At 42.1% G+C, this 25,957-nt stretch overlaps 1 protein-coding gene across 5 annotated transcripts in view; it reads right to left on the bottom strand.

The window, feature by feature from the left end:
* The window catches only part of HECTD2 (HECT domain E3 ubiquitin protein ligase 2), a 59,754-nt gene extending 35,859 nt beyond the window's left edge, over positions 1 to 23,895 (bottom strand). For all 5 annotated transcript variants that reach the window (XR_009448383.1, XR_009448384.1, XM_059662818.1 and 2 more), the window contains exons 1-2: positions 23,664 to 23,895; positions 10,157 to 10,286 (exon numbers count right to left, since the gene is read on the bottom strand). Coding sequence is in view for 3 of the 5 variants with exons in the window: in XM_059662818.1 (XP_059518801.1) it covers positions 10,157 to 10,286; positions 23,664 to 23,792 (259 nt within the window). In the remaining 2 variants the exon portion in view is untranslated. The remainder of the gene's footprint in view (positions 1 to 10,156; positions 10,287 to 23,663) is intronic.
* Positions 23,896 to 25,957: the final 2,062 nt, after the last annotated feature.

The raw sequence follows: 25,957 nt of genomic DNA, 5'->3' as shown, positions 1-25,957 counted from the left end.
GCCTGAAAAATATTTTCGCCAGGTGTAGGATTCTTCTGGGTTTGCAGTTCTTTCAGCCACTTCCTTCTGGCCTCCATGGTTACTGTGAGAAATCTGCTGTTATCTGAATGGTTTTCCCCTATCTAGGTAAGGTGTCATGTTTCTCTGGCTGCTTTTCAGCATTTTTTTTTTTTTGTCTTTAGTTTTCAGAGATTTAATTATATGTCCTAATGTGGATTTCTTTGGGTTTATCCTGTGCACAGTTTGCTCAGCTTCTTGAATCTCTAGGTTTATGTCTCTTGGACAAATGTAGGAAGCCTTCAGTCATGTCTTTGAGTACTTTTCAGCCTACGCTCTTTTTTCTCCTTCCAAGACTCCAATGACAAAGATGTAACATCTTTTGTTATAGTCCCACAGGTCTCTTGAGCAATTCATTTTTTTCTTTCCAGTCTATTTTCTCTCTGTTGTTTAGACTGGGTAATTTCCATTGCTCTATATTCCAGCTCCTTAATTCCTGTCCTTTCATTGTGCTGTTGAGCCCACCCTCTAAACATTTTACATTGGTTATTATGTTTTCTCAAGTATTAATATTTCCAAGCCAATAGAATAGATTAGTATCTTATAGACTCTAAATTCTACAATAAGGAAATGTACATATCTAGAATTTAACTCTCCTCTAATATAATCAGGATATATTTTCAAGTAAGCAAACGTAGCCGTATCACTTATCACAGTGCTAACACAGCTCTGCAGTCTTCCTGCCTCTCTTATCCACTCTCGCATACAAGCACCTATCCCTGGGGTCTGCCACTGACTTCAACAGACTACGATACATTTCATTAGTGTTAAGGTCTATAGTAAAGTAAACTTCATATTAGAAGGTAGTACAGAGATGTCAGTTTCTTATACTCAACAGTAATGGTTTGTAAACTTACTGTATATCAGAATCACCTGGAGAGCCTGTTAAACCACAGTTTACAAGGTCTTCCCCCAAAGTGTGTGACTGAGGAGATGATACGTAGTCCCCTCTCTCCAACACTAACCAGTCTTGTTACTATTACCTCTTGAGGCTCCTCTACAGTTTCTCTTCCTCTTCACCAGATAGCATCCTTTCCTGTCCCTTCCCACACTCACCTTTCCCAACCTGGCTGTAAACACCCACTATTAGATACAAACAAAGACTCTGATTTCAAAAATAAATTACCTTATTCACTTACAGAGCATATATACACATTTCTATACCCACTCATTTTTATTAAGCCCATGCTGAGATGAAAGAGTGCAATTTAATTAGGAAGAGAACTGGATTTTGGCAAAGCCGAGAGTGGCGAGATTCTTACGTAGGAGAACTAGTAATGCCAAGGCCACGAGAATTACAGGATGAGGTCTGAACCAGAGGCCCAGATCGGATTTATTTTTAGTTCCAAAGGTAATGTGGACTGAAGAGTAATGTGAAATGTTAGCGTACTATGTTAATGGAAGGAACTTGAGTCAGAAATAAAAGCAGAATCCTTGCTCACATTAGTGAATGAGAGCCAAACTACAGGATGTGACATTCAGCTATTAAGAAAGGAGGTATAAAAGCTTGCAGCTGCTCTCATGTTCCCGAATATCAAGGCATTGTTTCCAGAGACAGGCTTTCAGCTTGTTCTCCCAGATGGTTATTAAAGTCTAATTCAAAAGAGAAAATCAATAACTGTGGTGATGAGATTAATTAAATCTCAAACTGATATTATAAATAGAACAGGCAAATTTGTTCTATCAGATGCAGCTTTTTCTGCAGTGCAGAATACTGTAATACACTGAAAAAGGCCAAAATATATTTATCAGTGAAAACCTGTCATTTAGCTTTCATTCAACCAATACTTGGGAACGCTCTGTGCTAAAAGGATAAGCAGTAATCATTTCCCCTTTCTTTTAATAGTGTTGCCAATTTTAGTTGGTTGCTTAGAAACATTAAGTAAAACACTTGAAGCCAGTGCAAGAAGAGTCAAAGTTATGGTGGAGGCTGGCAGTATATTTTTAAAAATGTAAAGATCATAATACAACTCTGTAGAAGGGTGCGAGATTATCAGGCACATTTTGCCAGCTCAGTGTTTTCAAGGTGCTATAATGGGCTGTCTCTCGTTGAAAACGAGTAACATGTAGCTTTCCGTAACTGTAGCCACCAAAACGTTTGAAATTGGCCCCATGATTAGAAGATGGAAGATTGTTCCTGGCCAGCCAGCCAGATGGCAACAGCAGCTTCCGCGGGAAACAGGAGTTTCTGTGTAGGTTGGGTGTTCGGTAGGAGGAACCTGGGCCTCCCGGTTCCTTATTCCCCTACTGCTGGAGGGGAAAGGCTGATATAAAAGGTTTGCTGCTGGTGACACACTGTTGCAAAGTGCTATACCCTAAGTTTCTTCTAAAGTAATTTGTAATTAACAATAAGAATGGAAAAAGCACCAGTAGGGACGAGGTCCTACGGATAGACAGTTACTAACTTTCATAACATTCACAAGCCATTGACACTCCTTAGGCCTCAGTTTTGACATTTTGAAAGAGATGGCCTAAATCAGTCGTTCCCAAAGTTCTGGAGACCTTCAAGGGCCACCTCAGGGAAGTGGGGCTGCATTGGATGTGTTCACTCAGAGCGGCTCAGCCCCATTACACTCCCTTTCCCCACAACACAGCTGCTCACATTTACTAAATTCCATAAGGCGTGGAACTGAACACTTTCAAATGCTGTTCTTCATGTATCCTTACACCTTATGAGGTAGCTCCTTACTATCCTATTTTACAGATGGGAAAACCAGCACAGAGAGGTTACATAACTTTTCCAGGATCATACACAGCTGGTAAGTTACAGCAGAGCCAGGATTCAAACCCACCCTGTTAAGTTACAAAGCCCATGTTATTCCCACTATCAAGTAATGTGAAACCTTCCATGTCTAAAAACAAGTAGCAAAACTGAACCCTATGTTTACATGGAAGTAGACACTAGTGAATTATGAAATGTCAACAAAACTCAACAGGGAGAAAAAAAAAAATCAGTATGTTGAAAAATTAATCCTCTAAATCAGTGATGGCAAACCTATGACACCCGTGTCAGAGGTGACACGCGAACTCATTTTTTTGGTTGATTTTTCTTGGTTAAATGGCATTTAAATATATAAAATAAATATCAAAAACATAAGTCTTTGTTTTACTATGGTTGCAAATATAAAAATATTTCTATACGTGACACGGCACCAGAGTTAAGTTAGGGTTTTTCAAAATGCTGACACGCTGAGCTCAAAAGGTTCGCCGTCATTGCTCTAAATCATAAAACTTAGGTGTAGAAGGGTATTTTATAACTTAGTGCCCCATTTCCTTTTTCTATAAATGAAGGTCATGAGAACTAAGTTTGTCACGGGTCACAGTGCCAATTACTAGGAGTAGGTAGCTCAATACATGGGGCCTTGACTTACGAGTGTCCCGACTAACGAGTTTTTTGAGATACCAGCTGTCTCTCCGCCGATTTTCTGCATTGAGTTGACAGAATAATTTGAGTTAACGAGCTCGGTATCGGAACGAATTAAACTCGTAGGTCAAGGCCCCACTGTACCTTGGTTTGGCTTTTGACTACTTAGTAGTGGCAGGGAGCTGAAACCGGGAGAGACCAGAGTGGATTACTCATCACAGTTGGTGTTTATATCACTCTATAGGAGGACTTTTCTGAACATTTGGAAAGAAATAAAATTGAGGTGGGAGAGAGAAAGGAAGGAAGAGGGGGAAAAGACTCTGACTCACAGGATGTTAGCCATCAGAGCCAAATAAAGAGGTACATTCACTGGTTTGGGGAGATGTAATTTTTACTAAGCTAAATGATGTGTGTGTAAAACCACAACAAAAGCATAGGTGAAATGTTCTTGTATGGGTCTAGTTATAAAAATATCCAAAGTCCTCTTCATAGAAGGTTATCTCTACTGGAATAGATGCCTTACTCTGGCATAACTTAGAGAATTTACTATAGCCTTGAGATGGGTTTGACATTCCAACAGGACAAACTGACCAGAAACCCAGAAAAAGTGCCCCCATATACTTCCTCACTGAGTAAGTCATTTATAGCACCAAGTAAAGACTCCATGTACCAGGGGATCTGGATCCTGGAGATACACAGGTGAATTCAACACTCAAGTAGATGTAAATGCATTTACTCTCGGACCCAACAATCAGACTTCTAGAAATATCCTATAGATACACCTATATATGAACAAAATAACATGTATAGAGTCATTCATTGTGGCATTGTTTACAATAGCAAAAGAATGAACACAACTAATTTCTTTTAATAGGATATTGTTAAGTAAGTTTTAGTATGTCCAGTACAATGCAATATGGTTGTAAAAAAGAATAAGGAAGTTCCTTATGTCCTGATATGGAAAGATATCCAGCATACAAAACTAAAAAAAACAAGGTGCTGGACAATGTGTATGTAATTATTGTTTCATTAAGAAACGGTGGAAAACGAGAGTGTATATTTACATGTTTTCATTTTTATAAAAAACACAGGAAAGAATACAAAAGACAGCAGGGAAGAGGATGAAAGTGAGACATCTGAAACACCTATTTTTATGATTTTGATTTTTGAAACACATAAATGTGTTACCTATTCAAAATATTAACTTTAATATAAAAAAATAAAAGGATGACCCTTTCCCTCCCCAAAAGAAAAGCTTAGGGCACTTACAAACCAGTAAAGAGATAGACAAGTAAATAACTAAACGCAGCAAGCTATTCTGAGTTCTTGATAGAAACATCTCTCCCAGGGCCTGAGTTAAGCAAAGCCACGTGCAAGGTACTCACTCTGACCTAGGGAAGGATATACGAGATTTAGTCCAAAATCCATTCATTCTCCAGGGAAACCTGGAGATGGGGTCATGTGAGGTCTTGGACAGGAATCTGAAAGCAACTACTGTATTGCAAGTCCCTTGCTCTCCCCAGACGGCAAATCCTGTGCAGGGTTTCTCCTAACAGCTTGTTTCCCCATCTGCCTCTCAAGTTGGCTCTTGGAGAAGCTGTGAAACGCTGTGGTAGTTCACCTGCGAATAGGTCGCAGGCCCTCATACCCAGATCCGATCACTATTTGAGCCAAAGGCCACTCTGTCCTCCCTTGGCTTTCAGCGTGGCAAAGGTCACGAGATGCCTTTCTCCAGAGTGTGTGAACTGTACTTTATGTCACGCAGGGCTCTTCTAGAGTAAACTCGCGAGATAGACTGAGTGGGGAGAGCAGCAGGGCCCCTGACATGAGTGTCAGAGTTCGTGTCTATTCTTTACTGAATGACCCAGGAGTGCAAAGATATTTTTAAAGGTTTAGGGAGAAATGGATTCATTTCTTTTAAAGATGTTCTGTGCTGTTTAAAGAAGTTTTAAATAAGTCTGAAAGGGGCATAATCACTTTAGAAAGGAGGATACAAAAGAGTAAGAGAAGTTAGTGCTACCCCTTCCCCCATAACTTCTCATGTACACTGTTTCTCTAAAGATGTATCATCCCGGCAGCTGTTATAGTAGGTAAAACTCCCACACTTGCCGATCTTGAAAAGGACAGCCAACTCCACAGGCATACCACGTCATGTAGTCTACAGGAGGAAAGGCATCCCTCAGCTGCTAGGCAAGCCCACGCTGGGCTTTTGCAGCTTCTCTCATCCCACTTGAAGATCAGACGGGGCGACAAGCTGTTAGAAAATACCAGGCACAGGTCTTGCTATCAGAGAAGAGGGAAGAAAGCTGTACTAACTGCCAGGAATGATGCATCGTTGAGAGAACGTTATTGGCAAGTAAGAGAGGCTTCCCAAAAGATCAAGGAATTACAAACATGTTTACTTTTGGAAGATTTAGTCTAATTCCCCTTCCGTAAAAGAATTCTTTCTGCAGTAGTCCTGACATACTAACTCCATGCCACACCGGAATTCAGGTGGCATCGGACAGAACAGCTAGGAGAAATCGGCACTAGGAGCTCCAAGAAGGTAAAGGAAGTCTGCTAAGAGGTCTATTCCTCTAGTCTGGCATGTACAAATACTCCAGTTTCAGTTAGGACTGCGTCGAGACTCCCCAAGACTGGTGCAGATGAGAGGGGAGAAGGAAGCCCACATGTGGTGGGAGCTCAAGTAAGTGGACATATTCAGAGTCAATACTTCCACCCAAGGAGGCGGCAGGCAGCGTGTGGGCATACAAGTTAGCAAGTTGGGTTCAGAGACCAAGATACTAGTACAGACAGAACAGATGATAGGAATCAGTGTGGAATCAGGGGCCAAGAAATCTGAATCAACAGTCCACACATAGGAGGCTATGGGATAATGTAAATACTACCCTGAAAGAGTGTAGCATAGATTCAGTACCAACTTGAAGTGTTAACAAAAAACCTGTGCAGAAGTAACCGACACCACATGCAGTTTATGGACACAGTCAATTTACCGGGAACTATGTCCTTAAACATGTCTAGGTTTGTTTTGTTCTGTTCGGGTGTGAGTGACATTTAAACTTTTGCAGATTTGTTTTGTCTTGCTACAGAGCAAGGGGTACTTAAAATTATGCAAGTGATGTACATTTTCTGTGAGAAAACTATATAGAGTTGTACATAGAAATAGAACATACTAATAATATGCACCCAATCCCACTTTTTCTGAGGAAGCCACTAATGGAATGGTTTCTGTTACCTCTTTATACAATATGCTCAAAAAAGTAAAAAAGATTTGCCTAGGCTTGAAAAAATTGGAGTCCTATTTCACCTGTTAGTATATAACTTGCATTTTTCATTTTACAATGTACTGAAGGCATTTTTCCTTGATACTTTATATACATACCACATTTTTCTTGATAGAAGCATAGTGTTTACAATATGGATTACCATAATTTAGTTAGCCCATTCATTTAGATTGCTTTAAATATAACTATTATAAATAATGTACATTCTTTCCATGTTACACTATGTTACACTATTTCCTTAAAGTAAATTCCTAGAAATGAAATTACTGGGTCAGTGAGTATATGAACATTTAAAAAGTTGAGTATAGGTCAATATTTGCCCTCCAGAAAGTTTTTTTATCAATTTTCAAGCGCTCCACTCATAAAAGTGCCAATTTTCATGCTCTTCAGACAGTAATACAGATATAAATCCTTTCATTCTCTGCAAATGAGTTGGGAACTGTGAATCCTTGTTTTAATTTGTACTTCTTTAAATACTGGTGAGACTAAGCATTGTTGCACATGTGTATGAATTGTCCATATTTCCTGCTTTGATTAGTCTGTCCCTACCCTTTGCCTCTTTTCTAATGGAATGCTCATTTTACAGATATATTCATGATCTTTATGAGTCAAGGACATGTTTTTCACTGACTGAGATGCTTGAACTTAATGACTTTAAAATATATGTATTTTTACTGATTTCAGAGAGGAAGAGGGAAAAAGTGATAGAAATATCAGTGATGAGAGAGAATCCTTGATCAGCTGCCTCCTGCACGCCCCTTATTGGGGATCCAGCTCGAATCCCAGGCATGTGCCCTGAGTGGGAATTGAACTGTGACCTCGTGAGTCATAGGTAGATGCTTAACCACTGATCCACAATGGCCGTGCTAACTTTATGACTTTTTAAATTCCTATAGAAGTTTTAAATTTTCTTATGTTTTCAAACTTACCAATTTTTTATGGCTGTTGGCATTGTTTTATGGCCACTGGCATTGTTGTCATTCCAAGAATTTTATTATAAAAACAATTTCCTGTGTTCTAGTATATATACTGTAGATATATATATATGTATATACTAGAGGCCCGGTGCACTCGGGGGGGGGGGGGGGGAAGGGGGTCCTCAGCCCGGCCTGTGCCTCTTGCAGTCTGGGACCCCTCGGGAGATAATGACCTGCTGGCTTAGGCCTGCTCCCGGGTGGCAGAGGGCAGGCCCAATCCCTAGGTGCAGCCCCTGGTCGGGCTCAGAGCAGGGCCGATTGGGGAGTTGGGGCGCTGTGCTCTGTCATGCACAGAGCAGGGCGGATCGGGAGGTTGCAATGCCACCCTCAGTCACGCTCAGGGTAGGGCCGATTGGGGGGTTGGGGCACTGCCCCCTGTCACACTCAAGGCAGGGTCGATAGGGAGGTTGCAGCGCCACCCCCTATCATGCACAGAGCAGGGCCAATCAGGGGGTTGGGGAGCTCCCCCCTGTCACACACAGAGCAGGGCCCACCAGGGGGTTGAGGAGCTCCACCCTGTCACTCACAGAGTAGGGCCTATAGGGGAGTTGGGGCACCGCCCCCTGTCACACACAGAGCAGGGCGGATCAGGGGGTTGAGGCGCCACCCTCTATCACCCACAGAGCAGGGCTGATAGGGGAGTTGGGGCGCCACCACTGTCACACTCAGGGCAGGGCCAATGGGGAGGTTATGGTTCTACCCCGTCACACACAGAGCAGGGCCCGTGGCGGGGGGCAGGTTGGGGCGCTGTACCCTGTCACACACAGAGCCACAGGGCGATCAGGGGGTTGGGGAGCTCCCCCTATCAGGCACAGAGCAGGGCTGATCAGGGGGTTTGGTCGCTGCCCCCTGTCACGCTGCTCCAGGGGCCAGGAGGCCTTGCACCTCTGCTGATCCTGGTGCTGGATGGCATATTACCCTTTTACTGTATAGGATAGAGGCCTGGTGCATGGGTGGGGGCCGGCTGGTTTGCCCTGAAGGGTGTCCTGGATCAAGGTGGGGGTCCCCACTGGGGTGCCTGGCCAGCCTGGATGAGAGGATGATGGCTGTTTGCAGCTGGTCACACACCCTTCAGGGTGGGGGTCCCCACTGGGGTGCCTGGCCAGTCTGGGTGAGGGGCTGAGGGCCGTTTTCAGGCTGGCGGGTGACTGAAGCTCCTAACCTGTCCATTTTTTCTGGGCCAGCTTTAGCTCTGAGGCTTGGCTCCAGCTCTGAGGCCTCTGCTGCTGAAAGCAGGTATCTGGTTTGTTTGGGTTCTATAATTGTAACACTGTTGTGGTCCTGCTCACTCCAGCTCTGAGATTCCGGCTGGCTGAAAGCAGGGCTCTGCGTTTGTTCTATAATTGAAACAATGTTGCGGTCCTACTGGCTGAAGCCGGGCTGGCTGAAAGCAGGTTTCTGGGGTTTTGTTTAGCTTCTATATTTGTAACAATGTTTCTTAAACTGCAAGCTCAGAGGCCGGCAAGGCAGGCGGGGAACCTGGCTTCCTCTGTCACTGAAGCAAGCAAGCCTCCTGTTCGCTTCAAGTTGCCTGGCTGCCTGCCACCATTTTGGTTGGCAGTTAATTTGCATATCCTGCTGATTAGCCAATGGGAAGGGTAGCGGAGGTATGGCTAATTACAATGTTTCTCTATTATTAGATAGGATATGTGTGTGTGTGTGTGTGTGTTGTGTGTCTTTTTTTTAATCTAAAGTTACTGTTTTCAACAGTTTAGCCCATTGGCCTAATTCCATTTTTAAAATAATTTAATACCATTTGTGTTCAACATTTTTTACTGATCTATTTCCATCTGGTTGGCTCTCTTGGTGATTGTGTTATCAGTAGCAAAGCTCTATAATATATGGTTCGACCATGGTTGAGCTCACCCCTCATTTTTTCTTGCATCCTCCCAGATATTTATTCTGATAGATCAAATTGATCATCATTTTCCTAAGTATCCCCCCCCCAAAAAAAACTGTTGAAAATTTACTAAACATAGAGAGCACATTGGGTGTACCTGACATTGCTATAATATTTACGTTAAATTTTTCTTTTCACACCACCTTTTAGTCTTTTGGTAAAGTGTTATAGTTTTTCTCATTTAGGTTCTGCTCACTTTCTTTTAGGTTTATTTCTAAGTATTCAATATGATTTCTGTAAAGTCTTCTAATTGATTACTGCTCAAATAAAGGAAATCTATTGTTTCTATATATTTGCATTGTGTCTGGCTCCCTAACCAAACTTCCTTATTATTCATAAGCTTTGTATTTCACTCTCTTACTCTATATAACAACCACTCAAAAATAATGATTTTGCCCCTTTCTGTAAATATTTACACAGTTTATATATTTTTCTCATTGTATTAACTAACTAGACCTGTCAGAACAATGCTGGGTAATGAAAAACTATTCTTTCAATAGTTTAAATGTATACTGTCAGCCAGGATATTCAGATTATGTATACTATGAATAATTATAAAATTTGTTTATTTTACCGTTCTTGATGTTAGGGAAAGCAGGGTGTGTGGGTGAACTTCTGTTTTCAGTGGCTTCTTGCTTCTGGCTGACAGTTGAAATAGAACTGCTGAAAGTCGAAATTTGGCCTTTGGATCCTCTGTCCAAACCCTAAAAACCAAAAAGGTAACATTGCAGCAAAATTCCTACTAACTATATTTATTACAGAAATCATAAACATTTATAATAGAGATTTTAATCTGATGATATTGGATAGATATACAAAACATGTATATAACATTGACTTACCTTTTCTGGGACTAAATTGTTTTAGGTATAAAATGAAAATAGTCATATCATCTAACTGCTTATAAATTAATAACGTTTGGAAATGGTGATAATAATAGTACTTTCCTTACTGGGTTATTGTGAAGTTAAACTGAGATAATGCCCATAAAATAATTAGCACAGCTCCTTATACAAAGTACACACTCCATTCATGTTAACTGCTATTTTAACTGTGTATTTAGGTAACACAGTTTTTCTGACCTCCACAAATATTTTCAATAGTTAACATGCATATGATACTTCACAGGTAAATTCATTGAAGGTTTTCTTGTCCTTTGATGCAATTTTAAAAGTTCAGGTAAAAAGATAAACTTGGTAAATAACATTATTTACATAATCTTGGTAAATTGAAGCAATATGATCAAGTTCACAGAACTAGTATGTTGATTAAGAAAATAAAACCAAAATAAACTATACATTTGAAAAAGGAAATCTTCCCTTGATATAAATATTAGAATATTTAAGTAAGGATTTTTAACTACTGGGCCAAGTTGCTCATTTGTATGTTTTGTTCTATCGGAACATCTTAAATAATAGTGGAAACAAATGCCAAATTTGATACACTGTAGACTTCATTTATACATGCTCATTAACAAAAATAACACATTTGGAAAAATGAAGTCAATGAATGGCCCCTCAGTAATCCCTTTGTTAACTTAGCTATAAATATCTACAATAACTTAATATATTAAGGATGTTTTTTTCATTGATAACTGTCACAGATGTTACCTAAGACTGAGCAGTAATAGGATTTAGAAATCAGTGTAGTTAGAATATAGAATATGAAACAGAGAATGGCCCAGTGATATAAGACTGGAAAGGTAGGCAGAGACTTTATCCTGAAGCCTTCAGGCTGTGGAATACAGCTTTACCCTGGAAGGGGACAGAGAAAAATCAGTGAGAACTTAGAAGCAGGGCATGCCATGATCATATCCAAACCTTAGAAAAATCACTCTGGCAGCAGTGTAGGGAATAGACTGAAGAGGAGTTAATATAAGAAGCTAGACCAGACCTATTGGAAGAAATGAAGAAATGAAGTCCAAACTGAGACCATAGTAACAGGGAATGAAGAACAGCAGCAGCCTGGGTCAAAGCTGGCAAAATGGTAACAGCTAGTTCAGGTCTGAATGTAAAGTGTTTTGAAAATCAGAGAACCATCCATAAATTTTTTTTTTAAAAAAAGGAATAAAGTAAGATGCTTTATTTCAGATTTCAGAAGACTAGACATATTTTGACATCTCACCATAAAGAAGGCATATAATTTAAGAATATGTAAAAACTTGGAGAAAATTCTAGACTAGTTTATATAAATACTAGAGGCCTGGTGCACGAGATTCGTGCATTGGCGGGGGAGGGGATTCCCTCAGCCCAGCCTGCGCCCTCTCGCAGTCCAGGACCCCTCGGGACATTCCTCTCGCAGTTTGGGGCTCTTGCAGTCTGGGACTCCTCAAACCTTACTACCCGCCTGCAGCAGAGGCGGGAGAAGCTCCCGCCACTGCCGCTGTGCTCGCCAGCCATGAGCCCGGCTTCTTGTTGAACAGCACTCCCCCTGTGGGAGTGCAGTGACCACCAGGGGCAGCTCCTGCATTGAGCATCTGCCCCCTGGTGGTCAGTGTGCATCACAGTGACTGGTCGTTTTGCCATTCAGTCAATTTGCATGTTAGGCTTTTATTATATAGGATGATTTATAAATGACTAGAAAAGGAACTAATGCTCATTAGGCAAAAGCATGCTTCTCACACCAAAATAATGATATATTTCTAATTGATAGGGTCATCATTATTCTGCTGTTATGTAGCAACTGTTATGCAAAACTAATACAAGGTCAGAACCGTGGGAAATGTTGGGATGTATAATCTGAGCTGACAAAGATTAAGAATGAATGGCCAAAGAGATAAGATATCCAAGAAGGCATGGTATTAAAAACTAGGAAAGGATAAAGTTTCAAGAAAAAAGTGGTCAATAGTATCACATGATGAAAAGTGGTTAGGTCTCAAGAATGAGCAACTATGAAATCATGGGGACAGTGGAGACAACAGATTCAGGGGGATGGGTGGCAGAAACTACTATGAAATGGATGGACAAAAAATGAGTGGGAACTTAGAAGATGAAAGCAATGAGCAGGGTTGCTCTGTACAGAAGCTTTATGGAAGGGGAGATAGGCCAGTGGCTGGAAGGTACAAAGGTTGGAGGGAAGAGACACAGCTGCCAAATCCAATGTTTGCTTCTATGGTCCCCATAGCATCACTGCTGTTCTTTTGGCAAGAATGGCCATGGATTGGAGCAGATAGGCACTCAACTGAAAGGCATCATCTGTAGGCTACACAGTAGGTAGCCTGGGATAAAGGACATTGATACTTCCTGGGATGTCAATTAGAAGAGTTTTTTCCAAATTTTAGATGGAGGAACATGGAAATAAGTGATCAACCAAGAGTGAGAACAGCAGAGGCACAGAGAACAGACAGTTTTTGTTCCTGTTTGCTTTATGGTCCCAATCTACATCATCATTCCATTAAATCTCATTTTTCCCAAAAGGAGGCATAAATGGCCTGATTTCCTGTTCCTTGTAATAAAAAAAAAACACAACTTAAACAACATGAAACAAAATCCTTGGCCCAATTAGTCTCTTGTTTGTAAGGTGACTGTGCTCTTGATACTTTATCCATGAGATGACATGAAATTAATTATGCACAGTTTCTTAGGTGGACAGTGCACTACTATAGATGAACAAAAGCAAACCCTCACAATGGCAGTTGCTCCATACTAGCTTGCACAAGAGAAATCTTAGACGTAACCCAAGACTTTTCATGAGGAAAAGCAGGGCAGTATGTTGTGCGACGGTAAACCGATTAGCTAAAAATTAGAGAGTCAAATCAAGAAGTTATTTGGTATTAACGTTACATCAAACCTCAGACTAAATTAAACGTTAGAGAACATTATAAGTCTTCTAAGAATTGCATCTCCCACAGTTATTACATCTGGTTTCCTGGGAGTTTGGAAGTGTTATCTGAGTCCCTCAGAAGGAGAGCACTGCAGATGAAGGCCTGGAATGTGGGCAGTCTACAAAAGGGCTGGATGTGCTCAAGAACAGAGAGTAGCAGGATACCCAACCAGCTTTTATAGGTTGAAGATAAGTACAAACCAGGAACACAGTGGGGGAAACACTCTAAGAATTCATTGAGGAAAAAAACGCAAAATATTTAAACCTGGCATAACAAATGACTCTCTAAGCAAGGGCTGACCAAGAGTTTAATAAACAGCAGAAAAATTTCATGTTCATATATCACAAGTACCTAACATAGACCTGAATGGTCCTTCTGACTATACTAGTATAATCACACAGCTTATAGGTAAGATTATAATTTCAAAAAATTTAAATAAACAAATACTTAGAGTACCAGTTATGCCCCTGCTAACACATAATTAAATATTGTCAACCTTATTTAACATTTTATTTTGATACACTAGTTCCTACTTTCAACCTTTACTGAGGAACAGATTATGTCTGAGTTAAATTTTATATTTTTCTATCAGACCCCAATAAGGTTATTCATGGTTTTCCACAATAGCTTTTGTATTGAACACCAAGCTCTATTATATTCAATATTTTAGTATAATTTACTTTGTTCATCTTCTATCCCCAAAAGCTGCCTTAGAAGATAAAACATTTCTGTTCAAGCCACACTGGCCAGGGCTCTGTTCACATTCTCTAACAATTTGATACAGGAATAATTGCTGGTTCTGTTCCCTAATGAAACTTTTAAAAGTCATAATATCTCATTATATTAGAGTCTCCGAATTAAAATATTTTAAATTGAATTTCTATGTCTATAAAATTCATTAATTATAACATTTTAAACTACTAGCTTTACAAACAAGCTGGAAATGCTTGCATTTTAAATTATATCAAGTGAAAATTAGTATTGCAGTTTAGCTATCTATTTAGACAGGTCAGACTGGAGGTTTTATTTACTGAAGAGACAGCATGTAACAAATGCATAGGGAAATGGACTGCACTGGCTCAGCTGTCTGCATGCTAAATGTCAAAGAGGATTGAGTCACCAGGACATGTTCAATTTCAGAAGAATTTTTAACACCTGGTTGAATAGAAGACAGCTGGATTCTTACATCTGCTTCTGCATTCAGTTTTGCAATATCACAAGTCATGTAGCCTCTAGAAAACTACCCTGTCAACTCTTGAGAGAATGAGCAGGAATACGACAAATAACCTCTCTGTATCTTTGTAAAAGTAGTTTTACCTCAAGGACTTATAAAAGGACTAGAGGCCCAGTGCACAAAATTCATGCACTCCGTGGGTGGGTGTGGGGGGGCGTTCCTCAGCCCAGCCTGTACCCTCTCTCAGTCCAGGAGCCCTCAGAGGATGTCCAACTGATGGTGTAGGCCCACTCCCGAGGGGGAGTGGGCTGAAGCCAGCAGTCAGACATTCTTAGTGCTGCTGTGGAGGCGGGAGAGGCTCCCACCACCGCCGCTGCACTTGCCAGCCTTGAGCCCGGCTTCTGGCTGAGCAGCACTCCTCCTGTGGGATCAGGCTGAAACCAGCTCTCTGACATCCCCCGAGGGGTCCCAGATTGCGAGAGGGCACAGGCCAGACCGAGGGACCCCACTGGTGCATGATTGGGGCCGGGGGAGAGACATGGGATATTGGCCAGCCGGGGAGGGACTACGGGAGGGCTCCAGGGCATGTCTGGCCCATCTTGCTCAGTCCTGCTCAGCTGGACCCCAGCAGCAAGCTAACCTACTGGTTGGAGCGTCTGCCCCCTGGTGGTCAGTGCACATCATAGCAACTGGTCGACCGATGGACTGTCTGCCCCCTGGTGGTCAGTGTGCATCATAGCGAGTGGTTGAGCGGCCTTAGCATATCATTAGCATATTACACTTTGATTGGTTGAACGGCCAACCAGTTGACCACACACTTAGCATATTAGGCTTTTATTATATAGGATGTGGAGGGTCACACTTTCAGGACTGCCACAATAGGGATAAAGGGTAATTAGGACTAAGAATGAATCTAAGAAATCTTGGGAAGAAGATGTAATTTATATCTGCACTGTGTAATGTAGCCATTTGCCATTAGTGTTGACTGTTGAGCACTTGAAATGTGCTAGTGCAAAGTGAGATAACTAGTAAGTGTAAAATACACAGTGTTCAAGGACTTAGTATAAAAAGAGGTAAAATACCTTACTATGCATCTATAATGATTAAGTGTTGAAATGGTAAATTTCTGGATATGTTGGATTAAAAATACATTATTAAAATCATTTTACCTCTTCATTGTTATTCCTTTTAATGTGGCTATTAGAAAATTTTTTTCATTAAATTTTGTTTTGTTTTGTTTTTCTTAAATTGATTTTTAGGATGGGAGAGAGAGAGAAACATTGATGTGAAAAACATTGATTGGTTGACTCCTAGGTACAGGCCCTAACCAGGAATCAAACCCATGACCCCTTTGGTGCATGGGACCATGCTCCAAACACTGAGCCACATTGGCCAGAGCTGGCTATTAGAAAATTCTAAAATACACTTGTGAATCACATTATCCTAATTGGACAGAGCTGAACTAGATAGATTTTCCTAAATTAGATCCAAACCAACATATACCTTTAGGAAAAAAGAACAGAATTAATATTCTGATTCACAATTTCCTGCATTATTTTGGAAGAAGGGATTGCTGGAAAGGTAACAAATTTAAATATGGTATAAAATATTCTAAAGACAAAGAATAAAAGATGTCTGAATGAAAAAGAACTGAGTTTCCTGCTTTGGTAATTTCTGATGTGTACGTAGAGACAATGGCAATCTGAACACTTTTGGCCACACCTCAGTGAAATTTAGTTTTCAAATCCAAAGATGAATATTTTAGCAATAAGTTACTTGCTTCCATCCCAATGAGTTCAGGGACTATCTGTGATGCACAGAAAAACTACTTTACAAAAGAGTAGGCCCTGGCCCAGGAGCTCAGTTGGGTAGAGCGTCATCTCGATATACCAAGGTTGAGGATTCAATTCCCGGTCAGGCACATACAAGAATCAAAAAATGAATGCATAAATAAGTGGAACAACAAATTTCTCTCCCTCTCTTTCTCTCTCTCTCTCTCTCTCTCTCTCTCTCTCTCTCTCTCTCTCTCTTTCCCCCCTCTCTCTCAAAACAATTTTTTTTTTTTAAAAAAAAAAGAGTGAGTGGCTTCCTGAGATACTGAGCAAAGGTTATTGTGTTAAAAGATTGGTGAAAAAATATTTTTATGTTTTAGGTTAAAATACAAAGCACATAAGAAACTGTTTTACCAGCTTTTTAAATAAACGAACCTAAACTACCAGTTGGGGCCACGTCAGATGAGAAGCCTCCACTGTATTTAGAGGCTATAAAGGTGACTATTTTTAGGCCCTGTTACTGGGTCAAGTTGTTTTGTTTTTCTTTCTTGTATGTGTTTTCACAGTTGGGATGCTGAGGCTTATTCTACATCCTTCTAGTGAGATGTGAAAAGTTAGCTACTTTCAAGGTGAGAACTTCCCTCCCAATCTAAATAACACCAGCCCAAGAGGAGTTGCTTTCTTTAGGTGAAAGAAACCACATCTTTCACAGGAGACTAGGCTGAGATAAGGATGTGGATTCTGAAACAAAATTCTAACACCAAAAACATCACAATACAATCAATCTTATAGATAACTGAAAATTAACCTGACTTAATATAAAAGAAATGTTGATCCTGAAACTCAAGAAATTTCAAGACTTATCAGGAAGGCAAGGTGGCATGGGAGGTTTTATTCACTTAATTTATAACATAGGAAAAGAAGAAACTGCATCAATAGATTATCATATGTGGTAAAATACTTTTAAAACATGCAATTTGATGCAGTCACCATTCCTCACCAATTTCTTGTTCTTTAATAGAAAAATGTGGATCAAAACCAAGTTAATTTGAAATACAGCTTTCTTTAGTGACTAGGCTCAAACTTCAGATGGACTGCAATTCAACTGAATTAGTAAAATGTGAGTGATTTTTATTTTTAAGAGGCACTCCCCCCCCCAATGTTTATTGACTGCTTACAAAATGTCACCAAGTTACAAATATTAACTTAGGAACAACTAGTTATTCATATGAAGCTTAGGAATCTAACATTTCTGCAATGCAAGAAAGGATCTGTCACCCAAAGACTAAACTATAATACTAGAAAAAAACGGGAGAAAAAGCAGAGAAATATATATGATTATCAGGTAAACTGGGAAGGGAGGTTTTCCACAGGATAGGGTAGCAAGGAATGATATATTTTTATCTATAATAATAAAAGAGAAATATGCAAATTGACCATACCTTTGTGATGCCCACCAGCCAATCAGGAGTGTGTATGCAAATTAACCCAAAAAAGGTGGTGGGTTAATTTGCATACGTTGGCGCTAAGGAGACGACGCATGTGTTCCATACCACCCCAGCCACTCTGTGCCTCTGGGCAGTGTAGGAAGGTGGAAAGGCGGCTCCGGCCAGAGCGAAGGCGGTGCCAGCAGCCAGGGGAAAGAAGGCCCATTCTTGCACGAATCTTCGTGCATTGGGCCTCTAGTAATATATAATATATAATATATAACATATTTTTATATGATATATTTTGTAATATATCACATACATATCATATATAATATATTCTTATAATATCTGTGGCTTACTAAATTGCTTAAAACACCTTCGCCCCTATAACTTTCAGTCTTCGTCATCTCACCTGTTGTTTAGAACATAATGGACAAAAGGCACAAGATTTTCCGTATATGAGATGTTTCAGACACCTAGATGGGCATGGTTTATGTAAGTTCACACATACATATGTTTATTTGTAGTGATGTTGGCTGGATTGCCTTTTTATGTAAACATTTTTCTCTAACAGAACTCGTCTGGAAACTCTAGCATCTTTTCTCTTTATTAAGCTTCCTTCTCTTTCATTCCTGTTATCTAGCTAGGTTCCACATCATGAAGATTCTTCCATCCCTCACACTTGATCACATGGCTACCACCCTAGTGGATGTACCCATCAATTCAGGAATTAACCACAAAGCTCCTCCCTTCACACTCTTCCTCCTCCCCCCTCCAGTCTAAGTACCTCCACCCATTACCACTGGTTTCATTATGTTGTTCCTTTATTTAAGAAACTCCAATGGCTTCCCACTAACCACAGGAAAAAAATGTCCAAATTTCTCTGCCTGGTGATCTGGCTCCAGCCCCCATGCGATCCTACCCACTTCCCACACAGTCCCAGCATGCTTCCATTGGGCTTGCTTTATTACTCCCTAGTTCTCCCCTTTAAGCCTTGTTCATGTTGTTTTCCCCACAGGATTGCTGTTTCCCACTTTCTTTTGCCCATCCAAGTCCTATCACCCTTCGACGGCCAGCAGCTTAAATGATTACCTTTACATCAGGGCCTTTCTGCTCAGCTCTGCACACAGTGATCTCGCTCTGATTTCCTCTAGTGCAAACTGTTTCTATGGCTTTCGCACGCTGCTTTGCTTTGTGATGTCATCTGTTGGCCCTGCCTACCCAGAAGTTGGAACCTTTTTTGAAAAACAGAACAAAACAAAAACAAAAAGTCCCTTATCTTTGTGTTTTCGGTAACATCTACCCAGAAGCTGAACAATAGATGGTAACTGGTAGTTACATTTTGGCACAGTGGCTCCACAGCCCATTTATGTACTTCCAACACGACATATACAGACTTCTCGCTCTTATTGCCGACTTCCCATCCAAGCCTCTGCACACCCTTATTTTTCCCCTCAAACTCTTCCCCTCACTGTCCACATACTTGACACATCTCCTGGTCTTCACTGTGGGCAACTTCCCTTTAAAACCCCAAACTGGTTTCCTCCTTTGCCCTTCACCTCCCTGACCTAAGTAAAATCAGGCTCTTTCTTAAACCCGACACTTCATTCTTTGCCTCCCTATCATGTGGAAAACCTCCCTTCTGTTTACCTGATGTAAATGTTGAAGTAGACAAACTCATCCTCACTGTCACTGTTATTTCTGCTCTTCCTCTGACCATTTTCTCCTTTCCCACCCACCAATTTTTTTAACTTCTGTGTTACATCAGCAACTAGTTTATAATATTCGGCTCTACTCTAAGCTGTCAGCCTCAGTAGATTCACTATTTACATCATCAAACCTTCATCCCCATGACTATTTCAAATTCCATATTCTCCACTCAGTGGACTGGCATCATCGCTCCACAGCTGCAAGGCCAACCCCAACACTGACAGTCCTGTGAGGGCTCTAATTTGAGCCTCTTGGGCATCTCTAACTCAAACTGATTTAACTGCTGATTCTCACCATTCCCCCACCACACCTGATTTCTGCTGTGCCTCCATACCTTTCACTAGTCGACTTCAAATGCTGCTCCCTAAACCATGTAGACTTCGGGCAGTCTGGTTAAAATACAGATTTCATTGAGCTTCTAATTCAGTACATGAAGCGTCAATTTCCCATCTTAGCAACCAACACCTGAAATTTTTTGAAAATGCCTGAGTCCCATGCCTAGAAATTGATATAATTGGCCTACATTTGGGCCTGGACAAATATGGCTTTAAAAGTTCCCCTAGGTCAGTGGTCGGCAAACTCATTAGTCAACAGAGCCAAATATCAATAGTACAATGATTGAAATTTCTTTTGAGAGCCAAATTTTTTAAACTTAAATTATATAGGTAGGTACATTGTTATTAACTTAATTAGGGTACTCCTAAGGCTTAGGAAGAGCCACACTCAAGGGGCCAAAGAGCCGCATGTGGCTCACGAGCCTCAGTTTGCCGACCAGGGCCCAAGGTTATTCTGTGTATCAAAGGTTGAAAACAAGGTACTCTAGCATGAGATCTGTAAATTAGGACTTTAACATGCACCAAGGTAACTCTGTGGTCTGTCAGTTTTAAGACCTTTGTGTTAGGTATTTCCTGGCTAGAATGGACTTCCTTCACACTTTGGTGATCTTAGGATCAATCACTTTAGGTCTCCACTTTCCAACATCGTCACTCCCACCCCTGCACCTGTCTTTAAACGTCCAGGATATAGTCCTAACTCTTTAGGCTTAATTAGGGTCATTACAGCCTGGCCTTCTAATTATTTTAGGGCACTATCACTCTAAATTATTTCTAAACTTTCATTAAAACATGACATAATTTTTGGAAAAAAGCTAGTACTGCAGGGCTACATTACTTAAGTCATAAACACAATCTACATAGACAGAGCTGTTAACCTGGGGTAAAAAGGAAGAATCACTAAAATGGCTCAAAGAACCTGGGCGGTGTGGCTCAGTGGCTGAGTTTTGACCTACAAACCAGGAGGTCACGGTTCAATTCCAGGTCAGGGCACATGCCTAGGTTGTGGGCTTGCTCTCCAGTAGGGGGTGTGCAGGAGGCAGTGGATCAGTTATTCTCTCTCATCGTTGATGTTTCTATTTCTCTGAAATCAATAAAAATATATTTTAGCCCTAGCTGGTTTGGCTCAGTGGATAAAGTGTCAGCCTGCGGACTGAAGGGTCCCGGGTTTGATTTCGGTCAAGGGTACATGCCTGGGTTGCAGGCTCAATCCCCAGTAGTGACGTGCAGGAGGCAGCTGATCAATGATTCTCTCTCATCATTGATGTTTCTAACTCTCTCTACCTCTCCCTTTCTCTCTGAAATCAATAAAAATATATATATTTCTAAAAGTTTAAATATATATATATATATATTTAAAAATAAAATGACAAAGAAAAACGTTATTGATGGCAATCAGGTTCCTAAGCAAACTCCTAGAAGCTCTGTTTAATCCATGTGAAGGCTGAAAAACAAACCAGACACTAGCTGCCTTTCCTTGCCCCCACACCAAGGCCTTCCTCACCTGCTGGTGAACTCTGTCACCATCCCAGCTATCCTGGCTCCCTTGCCCTGGAGGACCAAGCACATATTTTCTTGACTTAGGCTTTTCACTGCTGTAACTCAGAACTCCAGCTCTAGAAATCTCTCTTCGACAAATACACACATACAAATACACACATCTCCTCCTCCTCCCCCTCCCCCTCCTCCTCCTCTTCCTCCTCCTCCTCCTCCTCCTCCTCCTCATCATCATCATCATCAAGTTCCTCATCTTCCCCTTGCTCTTCTAACTCTTGCCGCAAAACCTGAGAATAAGTCATTTTCCCTCCTGTGATGATTCAAAACATCGGTGCTAATGGCAAACCTGTCAATTCAAAGACCCATAAGTTCTGAATGCCATTTAAAAAAAAAAAAAGGAAAGGAAAAAATGCTACCATCCCTGAAAAACCTTGTAAGGTACCAGAAATTGCCTTCAGAATCTCTAGTTTTTCTACTTATCCTCATTCTCTCCTAATTTAGCCTATGTTTTTTCGGAACTTAAGTCAAAATTTAAAAAAACTTGAACTCTTCTTTTGTTTGAGTAGTAGTACAAGTCCATAATCTGTTGTTCACGCTTCCAAAATCCTATAAGCTCTTGAAACTAAAAGATTTTTGTAACTCATTTGGTGACAAAACAGACCTTTGTTGAGCTCTTTGACAATCCAACCTGATCTGAACTGATACTAAGCTAATTATACTCTTCATTTAGCATGAACACACACATATTTCACTGAAGAGCTCTTAATATGCTTGATTATGGTGAATATTGGGTGTTATGGTGGATATTATATATGTACTACATTACCTTTCTAGAATCTGAAAACTCTGAATTCCAAAGCCCCAAGGGTTTCAGATAACAGCCTGTAGACCTGTGTCCACACTGCATCAATTCCTCCAAGTTTTTATTCCAAACCTTCAAGTTTTCAGTTATACTAAGATAAGTGAATATTTTTGGAAGGGCGATCACTTGAGGGCATACATCCATTCAGATACCTGTTTCTGAAAGCACACGCATGCATTATTTTAATCAATTTAGAACAGCTACTGTGAAAACACAAGCTAGCTGCAAGTTATTAACTCCCTAGATCCGCCCTGGAAGCCGGGGTACCAACAGAAGGAACTGGTTTTGCCAGCAGATGGGTGACATATTCCTTCAAAGCATTTTCCCAAGTAATTTCTAACCATAACTCCAATTTACCAATCAACTGGACCCACATTTTAAATTTGCCATTTATTACTGTCCACTTTGCTGCACTGCTTTCACGTAAAGAGTTCGTCCTAACAATTTCCAGTTATCATGGCCCTTAGATATTTTTGAAACACCTACCAAATCAAAACATTATTCCCACTACTTTAAAGAAGAATGAGTTATTTTAGTTAAGTTTTTAGTCACGTAAGAGGGAGGTTTTAAGGAACGAATTGCACGGAGGAACAGAAAACATGTCATGCTCTCCAAACTTTTCCTATTTGTCACTGGCAGCCGCATGACAAGTGATGATCTTTAAATGGACCAAAGCAAACTCTCAAAGTGTTTTAAATATGATTTCAAATAAAAATCTTAAAAATCAGAGATTTTTTTTGTGTGTGTGAGTTCCCAGGTAACCAGAGCCATAGCCACCAGTAAAAACGGGAGCGGGATGTGCCATTACATCATCTGGCAAAATGTAGTTGAAGCCTGAGAGCGCTCATCAAATAAACAGAAGGAAAATCCAGCTGGGAAATCATCCCTGTCAAGTCTATGCAACTTGAGTTTAAATAAACAGGTTAAAAGGCCTCCCCTCTTCCCCTCACAGGTCTGTAGCACATGAAGAGGAAAACCATCACCGAGGCATCTGCCTCCCACCACCCCGACAGCAACGCGAAGGTCTCACCGATGGGGAAACTCGCCGCGGAGCCCCTTCAATCGGAAGGAGGAAGGAAGGAAAAGCGAAGGAAAAGGGCTAATCTCCGCTTCTCAAAGGTAGGCAGGCAGACAGCTCGGTGGAAAACCCAGTCCCGCCCGCCTGGCACCTTATCCTCATCTGACAGATAACGCCGACTCCGAGGTGCTGGTCCTTAGAGAAAATGCTCCCTCCCACCCAGAAAATAACCGAAAACGGCCCGCGGACCCGGGCACCCATTTCCCGAGGGTGGAAGGTGCGCTGGCCAAGAGATCGCGGCGGTCCACGGGGCACAGCTCTCACTCGTCCCCGGGAAGGGGGCCTGGGCGCATCTACCCGGGGATTCCGGGGGATCCCCGAGGAGACACGGCCTCTGGGTGCCCCTGGTCCTCCCTCCCCATGCCCGCCGTCGGGTGTCCCGCGGCCGCCGCCAGGCACCTACCGCAGTCGCGCTGGCGCCCGCGGACACGATGGGCGGCAGCTTCTCGCGCTCCGGCTCCTTGTCCTTCCCTTTCCTCTCATCCACCGCCGGCGGCGCGGCGGGCGAGGGCACCCGATCCGCCTCGCTCATGTCGGCCAGGGCGGCGGGAGCGTGAGGCGGCGGCGGTGGCCGGGCTGCGTCTGGGCTGGCGCTGCTGCCGCCGCGACCGCAAGAGGGCTCTGGGCCCCGCTTTCCCCCCCTCCCTACCGCAGCCGCCGCGCCGCCCCCGCCGCGCGCCCGCCCCGCGCGCACCCGGATGCCCCGCCCGCCGCCACCCCCGCGCGCGCCCGGGCCGCCGCCGCTCCCGCCTCTCCAACCCCGCGGCCGCCCCCGCCCCTCCCGGCTTGGCACTCGTGGGTCTGGGGCGCGGGCCGCGCCATCCCCGCCCACCCCCTCTTACCCGAGGCCCCGGGGCGGAGGTGCGCCGCCGACGCCGGGACGCCACGTTTGCGGTGTGTCGGGGACACGGCGTGGGGGGTCCGTACCGGAGGGTCTCGCTCAGATGGCGATGGATGGAGAGCTCCCAAGGGCGCCTGTCGGGCGGGGACCGCCCGGCTGGGGACGCCCAGACCCGCAGGATGTGGGCTGGGGGCCTTTCCCTCCCCTGCGCCCACCCGGTTGTCCCGGGCCGCTGCTGATCCCTGCCATCCCTGCCGCCCCCTCCTCTCCCCAAGAGAGGCCTGCGTCCCCAGCCTGCACATTGCTCTCCAAGTGGCCGATCCTTTCTAGATGTCCTGAGGACCCCCATTTACAAAGGAAAAGCCTGAGGAAGGGGGGAGTAGACGTCGAAGGCTCCACCTTCGCCAACGCAGGGCCGGGCGGCCAGGCCACACTTTCCATTCCGGTTCTTCCCGAACCCCTTTCACTGCCAAGTCCGCCTCTCCCTTCCCGCTCCCACGCGCCTGCATCTTGCTCTCTCCCTGCATCCCTTTGCTGCCTCCTATCCCTCTGTCCCTTCGTGTTCCTTTCCTTTTATAAGTTACAGATGGACAGACCCAAACTCTGCTGCGTAATCCTTAAAATGTCAGATCATTAATATGGGCAAGAACTTTAAAACTGAAGAGGAAAGCTTTCAGTCATGAAATTAAAACAACCCCTTACCCCCACCACCAAGCCACCAAGACAATTTCCTTTCTTATCGCCCCCTCTGTTTCCTTTTCTCAGTGGGGAGGGGGAGAGGGGAGCTGGGGCGGAGACACCTGCTGATCGGAAGGAAAGGAGAGTGAGAAAGCGCTGTATCCCCTATTGAAAATAGGGAATTCCTGGACATTCAGGTCTTCAGATTTTTAGAGTGTGGCTTTCTTATTTGATTGGAGGTTGAATTTTCAGATCAAGGATACCCAGATGCAAATATAGGAACCAAAAATACCTCTGAAACAAGCCGAAGGATGGGGTGATGTTTATCTATTGTTTCACGTATTTCCTTTATTAGCATAACTCAGTACTAGTTACCGTGCATCATAAGATGAAGTTGCATGTTTTTCAAACCCAGAATTTGTAACAAGCAGGTCTGAGGCAAAAATATAATGAATACAATAAAATTAGTATTCAGTATTACCTTATAAAAATAATAAATTCTAACTTTCATTTAGAAAAAGGCTTTCTAGTTTTAATATAGTTGTAGTCATCACCTATTTAAATGTTAATTAGCGCCCTAACCGGTTTGGCTTAGTGGATAGAGTGGGCCTGCGAACTGAAGGGTCCCAGGTTCCATTCCTGTCAAGGGCATGTACCTTGGTTGCGGGCACATCCCCAGTAGGGGGTGTGCAGGAGGCAGCTGATTGATGTTTCTAACTAACTATCCCTCTCCCTTCCTCTCTGTAAAAAGTCAATAAAATATATTAAATAAAAAATAAAATAAATGTTAATTAGCAAAAGGTATGGGGTAAGTGCCATATAGTCAGCAAAAAGTATTTCATTGATAATTAGGCTTGGAGGGAAAATATGTATAAATACATTACTTTGAAGCATTCTCCTTAAAATATATATTTTTAATTATTTCCCAGGATTTTCCTTCCTTATTAAGCCTCTGAAATACTCATCCTATACAAAGAAACCTACACTTATTTCATACTTTTAGCAAGTCAGTATGCAATATTTTGGCACAGCAATAACTCAAATGCTGTTTTATAAGTAGAAGCTTTTATTTTAATTACAATTCAATATATTTTGTGTTACCAAGCTAGGTTGATAGAATACTAGGGGAAAAAATATTCCTTTCCTATTGTTTTCAACTGGATTTAGAAATTTGTGAT

The sequence above is a fragment of the Myotis daubentonii genome, chromosome 13 (assembly GCF_963259705.1).
Source record: "Myotis daubentonii chromosome 13, mMyoDau2.1, whole genome shotgun sequence".
In the NCBI taxonomy this organism is placed as follows: Eukaryota; Metazoa; Chordata; class Mammalia; order Chiroptera; family Vespertilionidae; genus Myotis; species Myotis daubentonii.
The sequence above is the reverse complement of the archived record's forward strand: the minus strand, read 5'-3'. Positions and strand labels throughout refer to the sequence as shown.